Source organism: Xiphias gladius, chromosome 19 (genome assembly GCF_016859285.1).
Source record: "Xiphias gladius isolate SHS-SW01 ecotype Sanya breed wild chromosome 19, ASM1685928v1, whole genome shotgun sequence".
Taxonomy (NCBI): Eukaryota; Metazoa; Chordata; class Actinopteri; order Istiophoriformes; family Xiphiidae; genus Xiphias; species Xiphias gladius.
This window is the reverse complement of record NC_053418.1, coordinates 19433964-19455832: the sequence shown is the minus strand read 5'-3', so window position 1 is coordinate 19455832 and position 21869 is coordinate 19433964. Positions and strand designations below refer to the sequence as shown.

General features: G+C 39.2%; 1 protein-coding gene across 4 annotated transcripts in view; it reads right to left on the bottom strand.

Moving 5' to 3' along the window:
* The window catches only part of LOC120804760 (phosphatidylethanolamine-binding protein 4), a 51659-nt gene that overhangs the window by 20683 nt on the left and 9107 nt on the right, over positions 1-21869 (bottom strand). For 2 of the 4 annotated variants that reach the window (XM_040154353.1, XM_040154354.1), the window contains exon 4: positions 6742-6840. The exons of the other annotated variants lie outside the window; for them this stretch is intronic. In XM_040154353.1, coding sequence (XP_040010287.1) covers positions 6742-6840 — 99 coding nt within the window. The remainder of the gene's footprint in view (positions 1-6741; positions 6841-21869) is intronic. 4 annotated transcript variants of the gene reach the window in all.

The window sequence follows — 21869 nt, the reverse complement described above, 5'->3', positions numbered from 1 at the left end:
AACCTGTTTGTTAATAAGCTTTAAGATAAGATGAGATCGATAGGATTATTACAGGGTGTTTGTACACAAGACCAGGGGGTGGGATGGGTTGAGATATGTCAGCAAAGTCAGGTAGGAAGTTGGCATGTCACCCCATAGAGCACTGATTTCTGCTCTGTTAGCCTCTCTCCGACTCTCTCACACATACACACAAGTCTATGCATGCAGACAGCAGACACGTGCGTGCAACTTTGACAAAGAAAAAAAGAAGAAGCCAAGCTGAGCTAAAAAAAAAAAAAAAAAAAAAAAAAACTAACAATCACTAGCATCCCAATCTGGCAGAGAGGATGTGAGGAGAGCGATAACTTCCATAAACTGAACTCCATGTAGTACCACCTCTGACATTTGTCTGGCTGTAGCTGACAGCAGGATGAGCACTGCTCTAAATGTTAAGCACCTCCAGCTGGGCTTCCATGTGAAGGACTATTGTTGACTTGTACCTAGGGAGGCTTCGGTAGTTATGAAAAAATGAATGAATGACCTGCTTGTAAACTTTATAAGGGTCAAACTAATTCAAGCTGCAATATAAAATAAAAAAATACAGTATTCTGTATGCTGTATCCTATCTTAAAACCTAAAACATTTATTTCAGTTCTGGGATGATCACATAAACCGGTGCTTTGTTTGCTGACTCCTCACATATATATATTTTTGACAACAATCTGTTCAAATTCTTTAAGGCAATTCACACAGAGAATGTGTGTTTATGCTGTCAGTTTAACTTTAAACAAAGGATGACAACAGGTGCACAGAGTGGAGTTTAGATTGTATAAAGTTGCTTCATATGACTTGGAGCCAGGAGGCACTTCTGTGTAAAAGTTTGTGAAACCATAAACAAGCAAACTGTTAACCTGGGTTATGAGCATGTTTAGCAACTTTGGAGGGAAAAAAAAAAAGAAAGAAAAAAAAAAATCACATTAAAAAGGAAAAAATTGTTCAATTCCTTTGCGCCCACCCCCTTGTCATAAGATATGGATGTCCCGTAAGGTTATTTGTGTTTGCTGGGAAATGGAGTGCTCAACTGGATTAAAAACATACTGCATATGTTTGGAAATCTGTTTCCCTGGGCGTATGAGTGGAGTGAGCGAGCGTGAAGCAGCAGCTTGCGTCTCCTCCAAGAGAGAGGGCAGACACTCTCATCATTAGCTGGGCTACAATGTGCTCCTCTACCTGCTCCAATCTGCACAGCCAGGCTCCACTCTGACGCCAGACAGATGTTCCCAGCACGAGGTGCAAAGTACCGAGAGGGGAAAAGAAAGTGAGCAGGAGAGAGGCAGAAGAATGGAAATATTCAGCAGAGTACACAATAAGAGTTTAATTATGAATAATACCAATGGCTCTTTGTTCTCACAATGAAGCTAGCTATGGTTTGTCTGGCCTCTGGGAAATAGTTTTGGCTTCCATATGGGGGCAGCTGTCTGTCAAAAATAAACGCTTAAATCATAACATGGCACAGTAGGGATAATTACAGGCTAAAGAACAATGCAATTATGTATATTTATTTGCAACATTGGATAGGTATTTTGCTAAAACAAACTCTAAGGATAAAGCAGAGGTAAAAAATGTAATGTCAAACACTTGGTACTATCATTTGCTGCTGCTCAGATACTGATGATGTACGACAGACTGGTTTTTCAAAACTTGACATCAACTGTAGCATAACAAGATAAAGACAAACTGTATACTCCAGTCACTCAGTGTATATGCAGAAATGTTTCTGTGACAAGAAATAGAGGCTGTGCCATACCTCACCGAAGGACTGTTCCGACTGCACTTTAAGGACAAGCTGGGTTTACCTCGATCTTTTTATCACTCATATTATGAGAGAAATCTCTTAAGACCCAAACTAAACTTCTTCATCTTACTAGCAAGTATTGTCTGTGCAGCCACAACCTAATGTGACCTATTCCTCTGTGACATGAACTACTGTTGTTACCAAAACTATGAAATGCTAGTAAAAGAGCCATATCATGACATTGGTTATCACACATTTTTCTTCATTACAATCCGAACTGCACAAATGCTTGCTTGAAAAAAGAAAAAGAAAAAAAGAAAAAATGGTGATAATAACAAAGAGACAAAATAACACCAGCGTTATCCTTTTAGAAGCTAAACATTGAATGAAATACTGCAAGGAGTTACACGCCTAATAGTTTGCAGTTAAAAGACATCTTGAGGTGTGGAGCAGACGATCTCTGCAGGCCACAGAATTCACAAACACAAAGCCAGCTGGTCTGATACACTCACAATACTTCACTGTTTGTATTTGCCTGACCAGCATCAGAACACAGGCTGCGTCGTCCTTTGGGAGCTGCTACAACAGAGATGGATGTTAAAGCATGCATATCCCTCATGCACCATAATAATGAGCACAGCACGCTGTGTGCTGAACTGTCCAACTGGCCCTCAATTAGCCAGGGAGAGGACATTAGCAAACATATGATGGCTTCCAATCCATTGAAGGGAATCTGGAAGTAAAGAACTGTTCTGACTGGGAGGGACACAGTGACTACAGCGTGAACAGGTTACAAGGGGTTGTGAATCTTTCATGTAGCTTGTCTGTAAGAAAACTGCTATTCAGCCCAAATAAACGATAAACAAAGTTAATAGCCTCAATGATTTTGCTTCTGGTGGAGATATACATACAGTCTGAATATTTTCACAATTGATTTTTCAAAGAATCACTGTACAAAAAATAATTTGACCACAGAAAATTCCAATAACTATCCTCATGTTAACTTTTCTGCGCAATATTAGAAGCAAATAAAGTTAGTCAGACAACTAAAACCTTTCATGGAGACAAACCCTCAGCCGAGAAACTTTATACATTATAAAAAGTAAGAAAAAAATCCATATAAACCTAGGGCTGTACATCTCTGTTTAAATGGGATTTTATAGCGATAATGAACACTTTGGCTTTTCTCAGAGCAGAAAAGAGCATTAACTGTAGCCCTATTTTGCAAGTTCATATTGCATCATGTTGACTCTCAAACCACCAAAACTATAATGAGAGAATACGTATTAACAAGTAAAAGTAACACCCAGTTCTGTATTTATGTAAGCTGCCTCTATTCAGATACTAATGATTTGCTTGTTACAGTAATTATCGCTGCGAGACCATACCGGAACATCTGCATTGATTTAGACTCTGGGAGAGCAGAGAGAGGGAGGGAGAGGCTCACAATCTGGAATTCGACTTTGAGAGCGAGACAACAATCTGTTGATGGTTATTTTGGTAATTGTCCATAATTGATGTAAAACACAGAGTGTTGCAGAAGATTCTAAATTACTGTAGCTCAAGGGGTTATCGAAAATGGGCAGTTGCAATGAAAATGCATATACAGCATCTAATAATGTCAGTTCTAGAAGAAACTGGACAGCTGGTTGGAAAACACGAGACACCCAATCAAACCGTTTACACTTAACTGCTAGAGTAAATTGTTCTTGGCTGTTAAATGTAATGATGTGACAACTGATACAGCCAGTCAAATAAAAGATTTGACACCTGAAATTAATTTTAAAAAATTTATTTCCTACACACTTATTTACATTATTTATTGTGTAATACACATACAAAAGCCCACATGGACTTATAAGACACCAAAAATACTGTTGCAGCGATGAAATATTTTTGGCTTACGAAACCAAAATTCAGTAACTACATATTTAGTCAAAATGAAGTTAAGACCAGAGTCTGTCTTCTTGATATTTGCTTTAACATATAATTCTACTTATGTCATACAAATGTATGATATAAAAAAAAACTACAAACCAAACCAAACCAAACATACAAAGCAAGAGAGCCAAATCCAGTGAAATGCTGCCGGTGAATAAAAACTGCTGAACTGGTCCTGCTAACAGAATGTAGCCTAGCTCAGCAGAGTAGCATTAAGTGCACGATACTCAATTGTAAATTGATTTATCGTATAATTATCAAAGTAATTATTAACAAATGATAGATGAAGATCTAAAGAACACATTTTCTTTGTTGATGCTGTGTTTTCCCTTCATAAAGTTTTTCCCAAGGCCATAGCTCAGTTTTTTTTTTTAGGTCTTACCTATGGTCTGTTAGTGATTTTTTTGCTGGTAAATAACGAGTCTGAAAGACATAAAATGAAGGCATTACATCCTATCCATCTGTTACTCACTTTTTCCAGTCAGCCTGAAAACTTTAAGGGCAGATTTGTCAGACAAGATCATAAATTCTTGCATATACCATAAGAATGCAAATTAAATGTTCTGTCTTCTGTCCAAAGCTCTACACATAAAATCTGCATCAACAGAGGCTCTCGTCCTAAAACACAACTCAAGTTATTAGAAAAGTGTATCCAGTGTAACAAACAAAACCTATTTCTCTTCAGGGTACCATTAAACCTCCCTGTTTCTATAGCTAATGCTAAAGTCTGCTACTTATACTGTATGGCTCTACACTGTAGTAGACTGTGGATGAATACTGTATGTATGTGAGGCACTGTACAGCATGGGGCAAAAAATATCAGGCTCTCAAATTCCTCTCTCTGTGGTTCAAGAGGGTTTTGGTGTGGCTGACACACAGTGAGGAGATCCTCAGCGCATGTTTGGTAAGTGAAGATAATATATCTCAAAGCAAGATGAGTGATATGTCTCTAATACACAGAGTAGTCCATTGTGTCCTTGTTCTGCTACCATTGCTTCTCTAATGAGACCTCAGCTAAAGAACCTGTGTAAATCTACGGTGCCTCGGTGCTCAGTCCACCCTGACCTCACGTCATTCTTGGCTGAATTAAGGAAATCTTTTACCTTCATAGCTGTGCCTATGGATAAGGAATACACACTAATTATGGAAACATCCACAAACTAGGGCAAGACTACATGACCTTGGACTAATGAATATATATGAAAAGAATAGGGCTGCTGCAGCTCACACTGTTTGATGAGTGAAGATCAAAACACTCATCCATTGGACATTTGAAAGCATGACCCCTGACTTCAGCTATAGGAACTACTTTGCTTTACAAAACAATCTACCATCCAACACATCGCCAGAAATATCAATTCAAATGCCAAACATACAGAACATCACTTTGTTCACCTTATATATGGATGGAGCAAATTAATAATTTCTATATCATATTTGGTCACTAGTTTAGTCTTTTTTTGCTAAAAATGATATAAAAATGCATCAGTTCATAAATTGACCTACACTGCTGTCAGAATCACAACTGCACTGAAAAAGAATCCAATGGATTCACATCAACACTCGAAAAAACAAAACTGAGGTTGTGTGATGTCACCTAGCCACCCTGGTCAATTAAACACCTCCCACCATGGGTTGGCATCACTCAAAAGGCTGATTAACCCTTCTGACCAACCACCAGTCACAATCAGAAAAACATCCCGTCACATTGGCCAATCCCTACATGGGCAACGCAGGTCAACACCCACACAAGTGACAGGCAATTGAATTGCTAAAGAGAATGTGGTCTGTCTGAGCACTTGAAAGACATTTGTTTATTCACAGCTGGTCATGCGGCTAGACAGACTTTATGGGTTTAAAAATAAGAAGCAAAGGTGATGCCTAATGCAATTTTATAAAGTGGAAATTACTTGTTTTTTTTTTTGTATACCAGTGATGTATGTGAGTGATATGAGGTAAATATTCAGAGATTCTTAAAGGCAAGCAGGAATGTGGTGCATAAATCATCTCTCAAGTGCAGCAGAGATGAGCTGAATCACAAAATTTAGAATTTATGCCTATTGTAGGTTTACTAAAATATATCCCAGATTCATCACATTTGGATCTTTGAATCAATGTGGCATTTACTTAGTGTACAGCAACGCCTTATAAAATGAAACGGGAGCAGTGATAAATCGCTGAAGCGTCTTTGTGTGCTTGTTTTTCAGACCACTAGTCTTAATCTACAGGGTTGATCTCCCAGTTCCCGCGGGATTATAAAATGTCTGCAAACCTCCAAATATTTGAGGCAATCAACAACTCAACACGCATTTGGCGTTAGAATGCAAGAATGTGAAAACACACAAACGAATGGATAAAAAGGAGTGAAATATGAAGAGAAATAAGGGGATCGGAGCTGTGCCCATTTCGGGGGTGTAAAATATGGAGAAGTGTGGATCATTGGGGGAGCTGCTCTGCCTGGGGGAACAGATGAAGGGAGGACACTCTGCCAAGATCTCTCCACTGGAGGGGGAGCTGAGGGACTGGAGCTCTATGGGAGAAAGAGTGTGCGCCTCGCATGCTGCTCTCCTCAATCTCAGTCTCACACGCCTGCATTGACACGTCCCAGGCTCTCTGCAGCAGAGGGAAATTGCTGCTGACAGGGCCTTGCAAACTTTCACAGCCATTTAGAAAGACTTACTCCCACACTTTTGTCACAGGCATTTATTGCACAAGATACATGATATGAAAAATTAACATTTTTTGAACTTGGCATCCTTTCTTCACCAAGTTAGGCTTAAAAACCATTCATAATTTTTCAGCCTTGCGATCGGCCCCAGTGCAGATGTAAACACAAGACATGCCAAGTGAGACCCTGAGATTATGAAAATGCACAATTTTCAAGAAAAATAACATCCAAACACCACTTCATAAATTTGTACCATATGAGTTCCTAATCCAATAAGAAATGCTGTCCGTGTCACTATCACCAAAACACACAAGGCTGCTTTTAAGTGAGAGCAGAGGTTATTGCAGACTTACTGTACCTGTATGTCCATGACCAGCCAGTGCCTCCAGTAAGCAGATGCTGGATTGGTGCGGCTAGGAGCATCAGGATCAACCATCACCAGAACATACTTCTTTTTCTGCACACAGAAGGAGATGCATATATCATTACTTTTAACACAAAAAAAGTGCTTTACCACAGTACCACACACATTGTGATTAGCCCAGAGGCAGTTCCACGAACAGCGGTACCTGATCCCTTTCGCTTTCTAAATGCAGCCATGTGCTGTTTTGCCCAAGGCTTGACAGCCATCTCTGCAGCTCAATACTTAGATTAAATCCTTCAAAACAGATGCCTCATTTTACTTTCTTAGCTCTAACTTATTGTACCTTAAAAATGCTGTAAAGTGTGAATTTCATTCTATTCATAAAATGTACGGTTTGGTTTTTCTTTTACGTAGTTGCTTGTGTTCTCAACTGAGTACAGAAAGATCACAAAGGCAGCTAATACCAGAAGGCTGGGTTTGAGTTTATTGGCTCCACACATGATGATAACACAGTCTTACTTCAGCTGTCAAGGCTAAAATGCTAAAATGTTAGAAATAAATTGACAGGAGACAATATTGTTATAAAAAGCATGAAAGAAAACTGCCACAAAAAGGCAACAACACACTTGAGAATATGTACTGTCGCTGTGCTAATCACAAACTGCAATACACTAATTTTTATAAAAAGAGTACAGCTCTGTCTTGTCTCTGTTATTCCTTAAACTTAATGTAATTACTGACATCAAAAAAAATGACAACGTTTTGGATATGATACCAGCTCCTCTCGTTAACATATTCACAGTAACTTTCTGCCACTTACCCAGTATCTTTATACCCCTCAATCTGTCAATAGATAAAGTGAGAGAAAAAGCATCTCAACTAACACTTGAACACAGTTATTGGACGTTGACTTGGCGGCTTAATTGCCGGAAAATGTTCATTCTGTCTGTCCCTAAAAGTTAGAGAATTATGAGAGCAGATTGAATTATTGCGAGAGCACATTTGTCATCCCTGGTCCTGTGCCCAAAATCTGCCAGACCATATGATGGGCTTTTTTTTATTTTGTTCACTTCCTCTACAAACAGAGACATTAATCGAAGCTGTTTCAATCCACAATGTCCTCTAACTGTATATGTACTTTCAACTGAAGCTAGACCATAATGTTATCAGCTTTAATACATATAAAACAGATGTAGTATTTCCTAAATTCTTACACTGACTGCCAAACAACGCTGTTTGTAGTGCGGTGAAACATTTCATAGAATCAAATGCTGCCATTTAAACATAAACCTTAAATTTCTGCTTTTTGTGTCCTATCAAGACATTTTTAAAGGCCTCTGAAAATTAAGCTGATGTACTTGAATGAGATAAAGTAGTCATGTATTTTTCTGCAGATGCTCATTTTCAGAAGGATTCTCTGCCTACCTGACAAGCAGTAATAAGCGTAAACAACTAAGCCTAATAATAGGATAATACTGTAGTCTCACTGATAGTGCCTGCAGGTAACATCCAGACACACCAGCAACAATAGAGCCTCCTCCACAGCCTGTCAAAAGTGACTCTATATCAGTGACCCCCCCAGGCAGCTTACCAACCATGACCTGTTGCCTTCTCAGGAGTTGTAATCCTCATTTGTACATGTTTGCTACCAGGCAAAGACGCTGTGATAATGTAGTTACACTAATATTTAAGTGAGACCCTGATGCATTCAGAAATAACATGGTTTCAAACGACAGCAATGCGCGCGCGCACACACAGACTAAAAGGCAATTTAAGCATTTAAGTTATAAATGACCTCCAGTCACAATTATCATTGAAAGAAATAGCACCTTATTGGATATTTCACGAAAGTTACCATGGATAGAGATGCACTGTATAGGACAGGCGTAGTTTTCCTCTAGCCAAATTTAGAACATTAAGAACATTTCACATTCATTTCCAACTATAACAACAAAATCATGGCCTATTTATATCAGGCACTGAAATCCAATGATTTCCGCACAGAATAAGTGCTTTAGTTTCTACCTGTAAGAATCTGGTTGGTCCAGCTGGCACGGGCAGCAAATAATACAAGAAGCTCCCTCTGTGCTTGCACTTCACACATTGTGGCATGTACCCCTCTCTCTTACAAGGACATTTTTTTCTCCATCTGTCAAAATCCACTTTAATTGCACACAGATATGTGTAAACGACTCCAGGGAAAAACAGATGCATATTCTGCCATCTGAAATAATTTATCAGGGCTTGAAAAAAACTAAATGTATATTAAAACAGTGCTAATTCTCATAGCTGGATACTGTAAAACACATTTTCCAAGAATACGTCGGAGCTCTACCTTATTAGTATTAATCATTAATACTAATGAGAAAACTTAACATTTAAGCCTTGATGATAATTTGAAATTTAGATTTGCTTTTACACTGCAGCTAAATCGAATCTATCACTGATAACAATTAGCTGTCTATATTTTGCAGGACACACAAAGCTATCAATAAAGACTTCAAATTGTTTTAATGTTCCTGTGTTTAATCTCTTTTGTCTACTTAACTTAGATTATTGTAAAAGAGGTGAGAGGTTAGCTGCTCGCTCTGTTATTCTCTGTAGCTATAGGACTTTTAAAATGCCATAATAATCTGAGATCTCAGAGCAGAAGTGAAAAATCTGGGTAGGTGTCAGTCACAGACCACAATGCTCCGTCGGGCCATTATACAGGAGGGGATGTGAGGCTCCTGAGTGCAGGCTGGAGGCGGGGGAGATTGAGCCTGCATTCTCTTGGGATTAACCTCCCACTGCCTGCTGTGATCACAGCAAAACGGTCCATTGGGACCACATCTCAGACGCCAGGCAGCTGGAATAAACCATGCAGCTGACTGGGCGTCTCTGTTACAGCTACTGGTCAGTGGTAGAGAGGAAAGGGGAAGGTGCTCTCTTCAGTGACACCTATAGAGGATGGGGGACGGGGAGTCTTTTACTGAAGAATACATGGACTGTAGACCTCTTCGTGATTATATGTTATAGAACTGGAGGTTTAGTTTTTTGAAATACATTTTTATATTGTTGTATTTTCAAGAGATGACATGAAACTCCCACTCCATGCCAGTAGCACCGAAAAGATACAGTATTTGCAAAACAGAAGACGGTGAAGAACAAAGTCAGAGGAAGACCAGTGTCTCTGAGGATGTAAACTACTGGCTTACCTTTGAGTGAACTCTGCTGGGGCTGAGAATCAGAGAGACGTCTAATCGCTGCTCTCGTAGAGCTGCCTGGGCTATCGAGCCCAGCTCTGCTAACTGATGACACCACGAAGGGCGAGAGTGAGCTAGCGAGAGGGAGGGAGGGAGGGAGGAGAGGCCCCTCTGTGAGTTTACAAGTTCATGCTTTATCCCTGACCCAATACCAAACAGTGTCGTCCATGCAGCTGCCTATTAATATACCCACTGCTTTATCCTCCCTGTTCTTCATCTCCTTCAGCCTGTGTGCACAAAACCCACAACGTTTCATTAAATGGTCAACTGTGCTCACCGCTCGACCCAGAGCAAAGCAGCGCATCGATCCCAAATCCCTTTTTAAGTAGCAAAAATACTTGAACTCGTTTGGTAATTAACAGGTATCTGTGTTGTGATTAAGAGACAGCAATGGCTTAACAACCATCGACTGCAGCTTGGAGCAAGGTTGAAAGATCGATCTGTAGACACTGAAAAATAGAAACTAAAACGTCTAAAACGTGGCGGTAAAAATAAATTTGTCAGATGATGGAAAAAATTAATATCAGCTAGAATTTCATTTTATTTGCAGCCAAACAGTATTAAAAAAGATTTTAAATCACACTGCATATACACTCTAGTATGGAGTGAACTCATAGAGCAAAGACGTGTGAACTTATATAATGAGAACAAAGTATTAAGGTCTCATTTCGGAGGCAGGATACCAGTGAGAAGGGAAGAAGTGATGGGAGAGGGTTAACAGTGTTACCACTGTCAGGGTCAGGAGATGAGATTCATCCTGGTGGTAGGGATGTCAGGGGTAGGCCAGGCAGCAGTAATTGAATCCTGACCAGAGAGTGGGGGGCTGTAGACCCAAAGATGAAATAGAGATTGAAAAGTGGGGCAAAGGTACTCACCTAGAGGTCATCAACCTTTACAGGTGTGGAAGTCCTCATAGTCATTGATAACAGCCCCTCACCCCCACCCCTAATCTGCAGAATCTTTGAAACCTCATTGTTACTCACTGCAAGCAGCATTATAAAACTTCCTTCATAGGCAGTCATAAAGGGCAGATCAGTAAGTATTTCATGAAATCTTGTCAAACAAAATGTTATTATTCTAGCAATAAGGTATTGTTATGACTACTGAGACTTGAATAAAAATGTTCGCTTAGATACCTAGAACCGTTTCTTGATCCCCATGTTCAAAGTAAGTAGATTTATTTGTATAGCACATTTCAAGACAAATGTTTCAAAGTGCTTCACAGGTGGAGGTGTGCTGAAGGTGGCGAGCAGGTAGGCTTTTTTATTTGTGTAGGGCTTTCAGAATATACACGTCCAATTACACCTGCCTGCATTTTTTTAGGTACCAATAAAAAGGAAAAAAAACGTGTGAAGAGGGACAATGCTTAACCAATTTTACACGTCTAAGTCAATTTACTTGTAACTGGGGGTAGTATTCAGCCTGTGAAAACAGTGGCTGTGGCTTTGGATGGAGCTTTCTAAAGTCTGAGAAAATAACTCAAGTGGTCACTGGATTAATCTCAGTTTGGCCTTGAAAACTACAAATCTTTAAAGGGGCAATGTGAATTAATTGGCAAACTGTCGAATTCATACTCCAAACAAATAGGGGGCAGCATGTAACCAGAAAGTTGGGGTGTCCAACCCTACCGTAAGTAAAAAGGAAATGCAAATCCCCCCCCCCCGTGCCATAGTCGGATGCACCATCGGGCGTACCGGGACAAATCCCAAGGGGCCGATGCATTGGTGTGCCAGGGGGCCGTCAAAAATTCCATAAAGTTCTTACGAGCCCTGTCTGTCTCTTTAATGGCCCACTCCGTGTACCTGTCATTTGGGATGCACATGAGAGCATGCTGCATGCGTGTTCCGGGACTGGGCTCACTGGCCTCTCACAGCCAAGTGTCAATCATCACCTTTAAGTTGAGCTCACGTTAGCTTGAATAAATCTAACCTCAGCATAGAGAAGCTGTTGACATGTTGCCGAACCTGCATGGAATGGGGAGTAATAACAGCTTTACCTTGCAATCTGATTATGTAACTGGTAGGAGGTTTTTCTTTGGTTGTTGTTAGACTGACACGACAATTTCACATCCAGTCCGCCCAGTCGGAGAAACAGGGAAGATGTAGTGGTGGCAAGAGTACAGGACGAGCCATAAGAGGTCGAGAAACGTGAGGGAGAAGGAGAGCAGCTGGAGCAGCTGCATCAGTAGCTGAGCCTTCGGAAAGAGTGGAGGAATGTGGCCAAGAGAGGTAGGCTGCAACACAGGTTTATTGCCTACTCGCAGATACTACTTCTTCATCGTCTGATGTTGGACAGAGGGCAGACTAGACCTTACAGTGGCTCCCTATTACCTCTTGAGGTACAAAATGATATTATGAGACGGACTGAGGCTAGCTGATTAGCATGCTAACTTCACTAGATAACTCTGCAACACAATAGACATCTTCAACATAACATCAAAACTGTTATTTTTTCTAATTCTGTTTAATATCTCAGTGAATTTTTGAATGTTGTAAACTAAAATATTAACATATTGCCCCTTTAACAAAGCAAACTAGGGTCATCGAGTTTGTTAAAAAAATAAATAAATAAAAATAACCATTGCTCTGTAGCGCCAGTAGTAATTATAAAATCCACAGGGTAACTTCAAGATTATGTTAATGTGCTCAAAGCATTTGGTTTAGAGAAAGTTCGATGTCTTGGTTAAATATTGAAAAAAAAAATCAAAAGTGAATTGTTTCTTAACATTTAACTGAAATTTCCCTAACCGAACCTTAACCAAAGTTCTTTTTTCGCCTTAACCTAACCACACAAGGTACTCAGGATGCTAACCCCAGACTCCAATGTCACAGTCCTGCACTTTGTAGATGATGGACATCAATCATTCACACCGACCTCCTCCTTGAGATTTTTGTGTGCGGTACAAAAATGCAGCACTTCCTTTACTGGTAAAAACATTGAACATGGGACATAATCCAGGCACCAGTTGCACTTCCCTGAAAACATAGTAGGCAAAACAGATTAGTAGTATATAAATGGAATTTCTAGGAGACAGAGTTGACTAAAAGTCAGGATATATCAGCCTCCTCTGCTTCAATTTTGACATTTTTTTAAATGTCTCTCAGAAGTCCCCCAACTTCATGAAAAGCACAATACTCAAATCACTGGAATGCCCCTTTAAGATGGTATATTAAAGAAATGTAGGTGTTATGAACACAAACTGTACATGTACACTGTACACAGGTGCAAATTGGGTAATAAAGTAAAGGTAATGTTTTGTAATTGAAGCAACTTGATGTCTTAGATGTTGTAATTCAGGAGAGAATGCACTACCATTTATTATTAAACTATATAACACACAATGTCAGTGCTTCTTGCCACTTTGGTGAGCTCTGAGTGCTACTGATGCCTCTGAGAGTATTATACAAGATGATTTGGGGAATTTCACGAGACACAGTAACAACTACAGTTACTGGTTTAACATTCAGATTGATTATTGACATAAATAAATGATATGCAAACAGAATGCCAATACTCTGCGGTGTGTTCTTAAGCGCCTCACACAGTGCGGGCTGCTCACTACCTCCAAACCTGCCTATTTTTAACTCAGCCTCCCTCCCACACAGGAGTGGAGTGTGAAGTGGCTCATAAATCCACACTTCGAGGAGCCACATGGTCAAAGGAAAGCCACATGTGGATACAAACATATATTTAAGGCCTAAAGACAACACAGCTACTAGATCTCCACTAAGTAGCCAAACAGAGGAGTGAGTGAGCTATGAGGCAGCGGGTCAAGCGGAATCACAGCAGAATATGAAACACAAGTTTACATAATTACATAATTGCATCAGCACTTTTTCTTCTTTGAACATACAAATATGCATTAGAATGCTATATTCTAATCAAATTATCACATGACAGAAGGTAAGACGGGAAAATGCATCATCATTTATAGCCTATAAATTCTGCACATTAAAGAATTAACTGTTGTGTATCTTAATCGCTTGAAAATTCCTGAACAGTAAATTTTATTTTGGCCCCTTTTAACTGCAAATGAACAGCTCCTTTATGAAATCTGAGCATTTTTAAATGCAGTCTGCCCTGTACTCTGTTTGTAAAGCCTTATACTTTTGCAGTTCAGTTTGGAGCTGCTACGAGGCCATAGCTAACAGTAAGATGGTTCACAGTCTGATTGAAGCTTGAGGGGGGTGAAGGAATTAGTGGCAGCCTAGGGAACCATTTCTGCATTTCTCTCAACATCGAAGACTTCTTTCACCGCGCCATGCTTGCGAACACAGCCGTGCTCATGTTAAGCTTATTAGTCACCCTGAATGCGATCTTGCTAGCTGAGGCTTTCAACACTTTCTAGTGGTGGCTTTACACACATACACCTACTCACTGCCATGAAAGCATTACTGCAAATGCACATGCTCTAACCCAGTAACTACCACTAACAGGTACTCTGAAGTAACATGCAGCCAGGCGCTGGGATATGAGCCTCAGATACAGCCTGTGCTAAATGAGGCAAGAGGGAAATATTTTTGTCATGTATTTTGGCTGCTGAGAACACAACACAGTCAAACAGGGCAAATTACAGCACTGGACTCATATCCATAATTAGTCTGTCAAGCATGTCACACACACTTTGAGTCATAGATCTGCTATTTTACCACCAAGTGCAGCCTATAAAAGTTAATAGTGAGCACATTCTAATTAATTCACCAGGATTTGGGAAACTGAATCAACTATTTTGATTCTAAAAGCCCTTAGGGGAATTTGAAGGATGAAAAGTAAAATTATAAAGATCTACTGTGATTAGTGGATATTTTAGTTAGTGTATGTGCAACTTGAAAACAGCAAGTTTACATAGTGCATGACATGAGACTTTTCTTTCTTTCTTTTTACATTTCTGTAAAAATGTAAGCTCATATTTAACATGCTTTAAAATTTTACTTTATCTGGGTCATCACATTTTATTTTGGCAGGTACTTTGTTCTTGTGGAGTCTAATTTTCAATTTTTGGTATTGTTACATTTATTTTGACACATACTGCCACATTTTCAAGGACTCAAGACTGTCTACAATTGCATTTTATTTAAACGCAATGTAGGAAAAGCTTACAACAGTCACTTCATGGAGAACCATCATGTAGCAGACACAATTCTGAAGAGGATGGGTTACATGCTGCCATGAAGGGATCTTAGTTATAAGCACTCTGACACCTATTCCTATCTGGCCATCAGAGCTGTTAAAGGTGTCAGGGCTGTTCACAGGCACTGTGTGTTTCACCAGCCAAGATGGCTTCTACATTTTTTCTATCATGATTAATTATGGTTTCTGATGGTAGTACAGTGAGAAAGTGTAAATTATTCCCACATTTTCTTGTGCCCTCCGTTCATTCACTGTGTGTAGGAAGATGCTATTGACGCCATCCATGGATGGCGACCAAAAGGCATCTACATGGGGTGGCAAACTCTAGTGCCTATTAAGGGGTGGAAGTGGTGGTGGGGGGGTGCTTGGCATGTGGGCTGAACCTAGTCCAGACTGCCAGTTGACAGGGCCGGATTTTCCAGTATGGAAGAGTCTTGTTTCAGTGGGCGAAGATGGGTGTTGGGAGACTGGGAGAGAGGACTGCCCAGGGCTTGGAAGCTTGAAACAGAATATTTCAAACAGACAAGCACCGTCTGTGTTCCAGTGTCACCAGCCCACCCGTCTGACAATCAGGGCCATGTCATCACACAGGCTCTGAGTAATTCAGGGAGCACTCTTATCACCTTAAAAGATGTGGCAATCTCAGACGTCAGAGCAGTCTGAGGTCCCAGCAGAAGAAATAGCATTAAATGATATACTTAACAGCGCAACGTATGCAAGACAAAACAAGTACAGTAAAAATGTTCAGCTGAAGGCAAAACATTAAGAGCATGAACAGCAAACCCTGGTGAAATACAACCACAATACTGCGCTTTGCTTTGAATCCTAATCAAAATCCACATTATGTCTTCAAAACACACACTGCACACAACACATTGAAAATCCTTATTTTTAGAGAACTGGTTGAAATAAAATAATTCGTCTGACAGATCATTTTGTGTACATTGATATATTTAGCGCTGTCAGAGGGGACATCACAGATAATGGCACTTATATCACAATGCAGAAACTGTTATCAGAGGAGGTACAGGTTTATGGTTCAAGGGCTTGTCCATTCATAGAGAACAAGCTCAGCCTCTCTGCCTGACACACTGATAAAGACAGCACAAATAAAACAGCTCCACAGCTCCATCTTTGCCTCTCCCCAAGGGAATAATATATCACCCATCTGAATGTGGCACATATTGAATCATTTCCAGCGTTGATGATTCATTTGAATAAATCAGCCTTTTTTATTTTGCCAACTTGAACTGATACTGAAATAAGGAAAACTGAAGTAACATTGTTAGATATGAGGAAGGACAGGTGTTAGAGTGTTCTATAGGACTGGTAATCCTAATCCCTTTTCAAGCAGCAATTAATGACTACAGCAATAATCTTCGCATATATGTTGTTGCAATTCCTTTTTGACTGTCAACCATAACCTGCCTAACTCGCATAGACCAAATCCAGGGGGATATGTCGCTGCAGGCAGATAGGATCTTATCCTGGATTTGCATAGATAAATGCATAGCAATAATTCAAGAAGCACACAGGACAGACTGCTTTGACCTGAGATATATTCTCAATCTGACTATACACTATTGACAAGGCCTGCTCTCAGGAGCTTAATTTTCAAATATGGTCGATGCACAGAATGAGACCCACTTGTTATCGGCATTAACTCTTAAAAAATATCAAATGTTTAAGGGAAAACATTTTTTATGAGCTTCCCTCACAAAAACTTTCAGTGTCTTCCACAAAAAGCTGCGTGCACAGGATCAGCCTATCAGCAAATATGAAGAATCAGCAGCTTGTGCAATGAAAGGGTTATATCCGCATTCAAGCTAAGAGACATACTCTAACATACACAGACACAAATCCTGTTGAGCTGAGCCGAGCAGAGATACCCTACCAGCCCTCCAAGGCACAATTAGGATTTCATGGGGGGAAGAAATCTACATTCCTGCACACATGAAAAAAAAACGTCCTTTCTCCCTCCCCACAACAATATCAACTTTTTACTCAAGGAAAAACCTGAAGCACCACTCGATAGGATTTGGACAAAGAAATAAAAAACAAAGCCAGAAAAAAAAATCTAAATTTAAGCTGCAGATGTTAAAGAAAAAATATTATGGTTGAGGAAAATCCAGTCCTAAGCCTCCCAGTTCCAATCAATTTCTCCTATTCTCTGTGATATGAAAAGAAGCAACCACTCATAGTTTGTTTGAAGTGCTCGTCTGTGTGGAGCTGTGTTACGTTCAACAGCATTTTGTATGGACAGACTCAGTGTATGATTTTAACACCTGTCACACATTACCCCCCAGTACAAAAGGTCAAGTACCTGCCAGTCTGAATAAGAGAAGAGAGAGTAAAACACTAAATTTCATTTCATCATGTATTTTAATAAGTGGCAAAAAATAATTGACAGAAACACATCATTGTTAAATCATTATGGCACAGCACACATAGGACAGGGATATATGTTCTCTGCAAGAGTAAGAAATCACTGTGTGCTTTCTTGTTAGCAAGTTGTTAACTGCAAACAGTTTTACAGTAATATCTGTCTCAAGCCTAGATTAAAATTATATTGTTTAGTTAGCAGCAAATATATTTCCTGCAAACTATATTTGCATTTTATGCAAACTTTACTATGCACAGTCAATATCTTCTAAGCTAAGCTACATTACCGTTAATAACAAACACTGCACGATGTCTTCCCTGTATAGAGAAAAAAAGGAATGAAATTCTATGTTTTATTTGCATTTCCTTCACTTCTTTGATCGGAAAAACTACTGTCTCTATTGAGTCAGTTGACAAGAGCATTACATTCTTTGGATGCATGTAATGTAGAAACAGTCTGAGATGAAACATAGTACATGAATGAAATCAGTACACATAATTGCAGTCAGTGTATGAAACTAGAGCTGAAAGGATTATTTGATCGACATACTGTAAAATGAATGAGAAACTATTTTGATAACTAATTATTTGTTTTCAAGCAAAAGTGCCAAAAAATCTCTAGTTCCAGCTTCTTAATTGTGAGGATTTGAAAATAATCGTTAGTTGCAGCCCTACAATACACATACACAGTGCATTTAACATTTGATTTTATAGCCATAGTATTGAAATCATATGCTACTGTTACAAAAGTGGTACACTGCTTTTGGTTTGGCTCGTCAGAATGACTGCTATCTTAATTAGGTAACTAATATAGCAGTTCTCGACCAGAAGCCCATTTCCATTTATCATAAAAAACCCATTTATCTGTGAAATAAAACAACATAAAACTAATTTGCAGAATAATTGTTAAAATCATTTTAAAAAATGCACTAAATTTCAGGCAACTCTTTAAACTCTTATCCAGATAAAAATAAATTAGGCTTTTAGCACGGCCACATTTATTTTGACCCCATCATGTCTGATTTAACTTTGACAGACATTAAGCTAAATACCATGAAGACAATAAATGGACTCTGGCTTCAGCTACAATGAATGTCTCCAAGTGTAAACTTACAGTTCTGCTGATGCGATCTGGCAAAATTAATGCCCTGAGGCACATCCATAGAGCATCATGCCAAATAAGGACATTAGCAGTACTTGAGTTTGACCAAGACCTTTCAGCTGCCCGGCCTGTGAAATGGTGTTTTAAGGAAAAAACACACTGTAACCGTCACTACTGATTCTCAGATTTGTGTCGCGTCTGAAGAAAAGGTTAAGCGCATTGTCAATCTGAAAATGCCCAAATCTGCAGTCAGGCATAAAGTTGGCACCCAGATAAGTCATGCCATCACTGTGCTTCAGTTTTCTCATTATCCATACCTCTCATGACATTCACAGAAAGAAACAAAGCATCCTGCCAACACCTACTCTGTGAGAGAGCTCTTTCAGTTCAGCTCAAAAGCTGAGAGCTCCAAACCTCCACACCACAGTGTGGGCAGTGCTGGCAGAGCCATGTGCCTAAGAACACTTACTGAGTGCAACAGTTGGACTAATAACAGAACAAAAAAATAAATAAATAAATAAAATGGACGCACAGTGGGGAAAGCCACATCTCCACAGCTGAGAAGCAGGTTGACTTCTGCCCACCTCTCTCTTTTTCAAGAGCGGAAGATGTCCACAATGCCTCTCAGGTCTTAGTGCCATGAGGGGCGGTGAGCTTGCAGCTTCAGCCACTTCAGGGTAAAGCAAATCACTTTAATATGTTAAGAAGATTAAGCTGGATAAATGTCTAGATACATTTTTTGAAAAGCCACGTAAATCTCTAGTGTTTTTATTTGGGGAGGGGCGGTATATGAGTCAGTTGAGACGATCAACACAAACCCACCAAAATGCAACGCGATTGGCTAGGGAAAATTGGGCTTATTTGAGATTTTGCATTTTAAGCTTCTTGAATCTAAGACCATCCCACCTCTTTCTTATTATTTTTAACACCAACCTTTGGGACAACAAAACTATGGAAAAAAAACAAACAAACAAACAAAAAAAAAAAAAAACACTGGTCACAGTTTCATGTGCCACTGCTCTCTCGGCTTAGACTCAGCTGCCTTATCCTGCTTATGCTGATACTATATCCTTAATTGTGCAGGTCAATGTTTTTCTTGAGAGACTGTTAATCTGCTGGTGAAAGAATTTACAAAAAATATGCATGAAAGAAGAGAAAGAGGTTAAAGTTGAAGGAAGTACTTGAAATGCTCTCAAGGTCAGTGCGCATTTTTCTGTTAAATTATTCAAGTCAAATTAATTAATTGAAGAAAGTATATTCTAAATGTGATGGATGGCAGACTTTTTTTTCTATCTTAAGAATTAGCAATCTGAGGGTGTCCGCCTGTCAGCTCGCTGTGCTAGAAATTGAGTGTGAAAACGAAAGGGAGAAATGGAACAAATAATGTAAAGGGATTAACAAATCATTTGCATAACATTTTCTCTGCTTCCAAACTACAGGATCAGGAAAATGACAAGGAAGGCAGTTTTATGATCCCCAGTTCTCAGATCAATCAACACATCAATGGACCTGATTACTGTTACCTCTCGCAGCCTTTTAATGTCAAAAGCAAAATAAATCACTGGTAATATATCTTAAAAAACAGTACAACATACTGACAAGGTAATTAGTTGAGAGAAAAGGAATCATCTGATGAAAAACATTCTCAAAATAAATAAATAAATAAACTTGAATAGAGCGTATTTTTGAAAAGATACTTTACTTTCACTGTGCCAAATGTGTATTAACCTGTTTTTTCTTAACATGCTGTCTCTCCATCCAGAGTTAAGACAATAAGACCACTGGGGAGATGAAGGGGATGGCATTATGGAGTGTTAAGTATTATGAGCAGCCCTGAAGCTGTTCTTAAAGAAGGTGAATCAGAGGATTGGGACACAACTGTAACTAAACCCTGTGCCGGACCACAAATGAGAAGCACAAAACCTTTTGGGCAACATGCCACTAAGCCAAGCATCTGGGTCTTAAGTAAACTTCACATGATCACTTACTTACTTTTTAATTACTTAGTTCTAAAAGAAAAGAGGCTGTCAAAGAAGAAGAAGTTAATTATCTCAGTTTCAGTACAAGTACTACAGTAACTGTAGTAAAGTTATTGTCCTTAAAGTTTTGAAGAGTGTTTATATTCACACTCTATGAATCTAAGATACATTATTCTTCAACTAAGAACCTAAATTAAAGTTTACCTCTCAATTTCTGCCCTGAACTTCCTCAAAAATGAAAGGAGCTCATGAAAAAAAGCACATTAACATCCAGAAATGGGTGGCCCAGAGACTTTTCTTGAGATCATATAAAACAAAAGATAAGAAGACAAAATGAAAACTGCACAAGTGGCTTGATTTTGTTTTTTCAAGGTGATATTTTTTTGGTGTAATGAAACTGAAGACATCTCCCTGCTGGACAGATCACATTAAGAAAATGTACAAGTTTCTTACTGTGCCAAAGTGCAACCTAGTTGTCTCTGAATCTCACAATGATTCCCTGGCAAATGTTAGGATTCTGTGGCTCATATAAATAGAAATTTAATCTTGTATGTTTGTTTAAGTATCCACAGCAGCAGATGCACTTCCCATGCAAATTATGAATCTCTGTTTGAACAGATCTTGCCGTCAATGTATATGAACTGACAAGATAGAATTTCTGTGTGAATACTGAATAATAATCAGGAGGCACAGGTTCAGGTGGTATTTTTATTAAAGACCCGCCGCTTCTCGAAGTGTTTGCTATTGCCTCTGTACTGAAGCTTGTTCGCACAGAGGCGAACTTTTAACTTTTGCGCATTTCTTTCCAACAATGGATGCTTGTATTTTTATTGTTTAGTTTGCTGTGTAAAAAAAAAGTTGACCTTTCAAATAACACTCGATCATCAGTTCCTTTGTATCAAAGCAAATAACCTCATCTTAAATATATCAGGCTCTGAGTCGGCTTTCCATGTTGAACCACCTCCTTTTCTCAGAGCTTTTGTCAAACGGTGAAAATCATTTTCTCTTATACCGCTGCTTGCAGAGAAACCTGACCATTGTCATCTGTAAGAGCATCCCAGAGCTTCCTTAATCTGTCCTTATCCTCCCATTGATAATACAATACATTTTCATGGTAATTGAAATCATATTTTACTCACAGCCACAGAGTAAAAGTGTTTCTACCTACGCGCGTAGAACAAATGTAAGGTGAAGAAATACCAAGCTGTTGCAACAACAGGGTACAAAACGGTAGCTTCAAAAAATAAAATAGACTGTCAGTACACAAGTAAATGCATAGGTGAG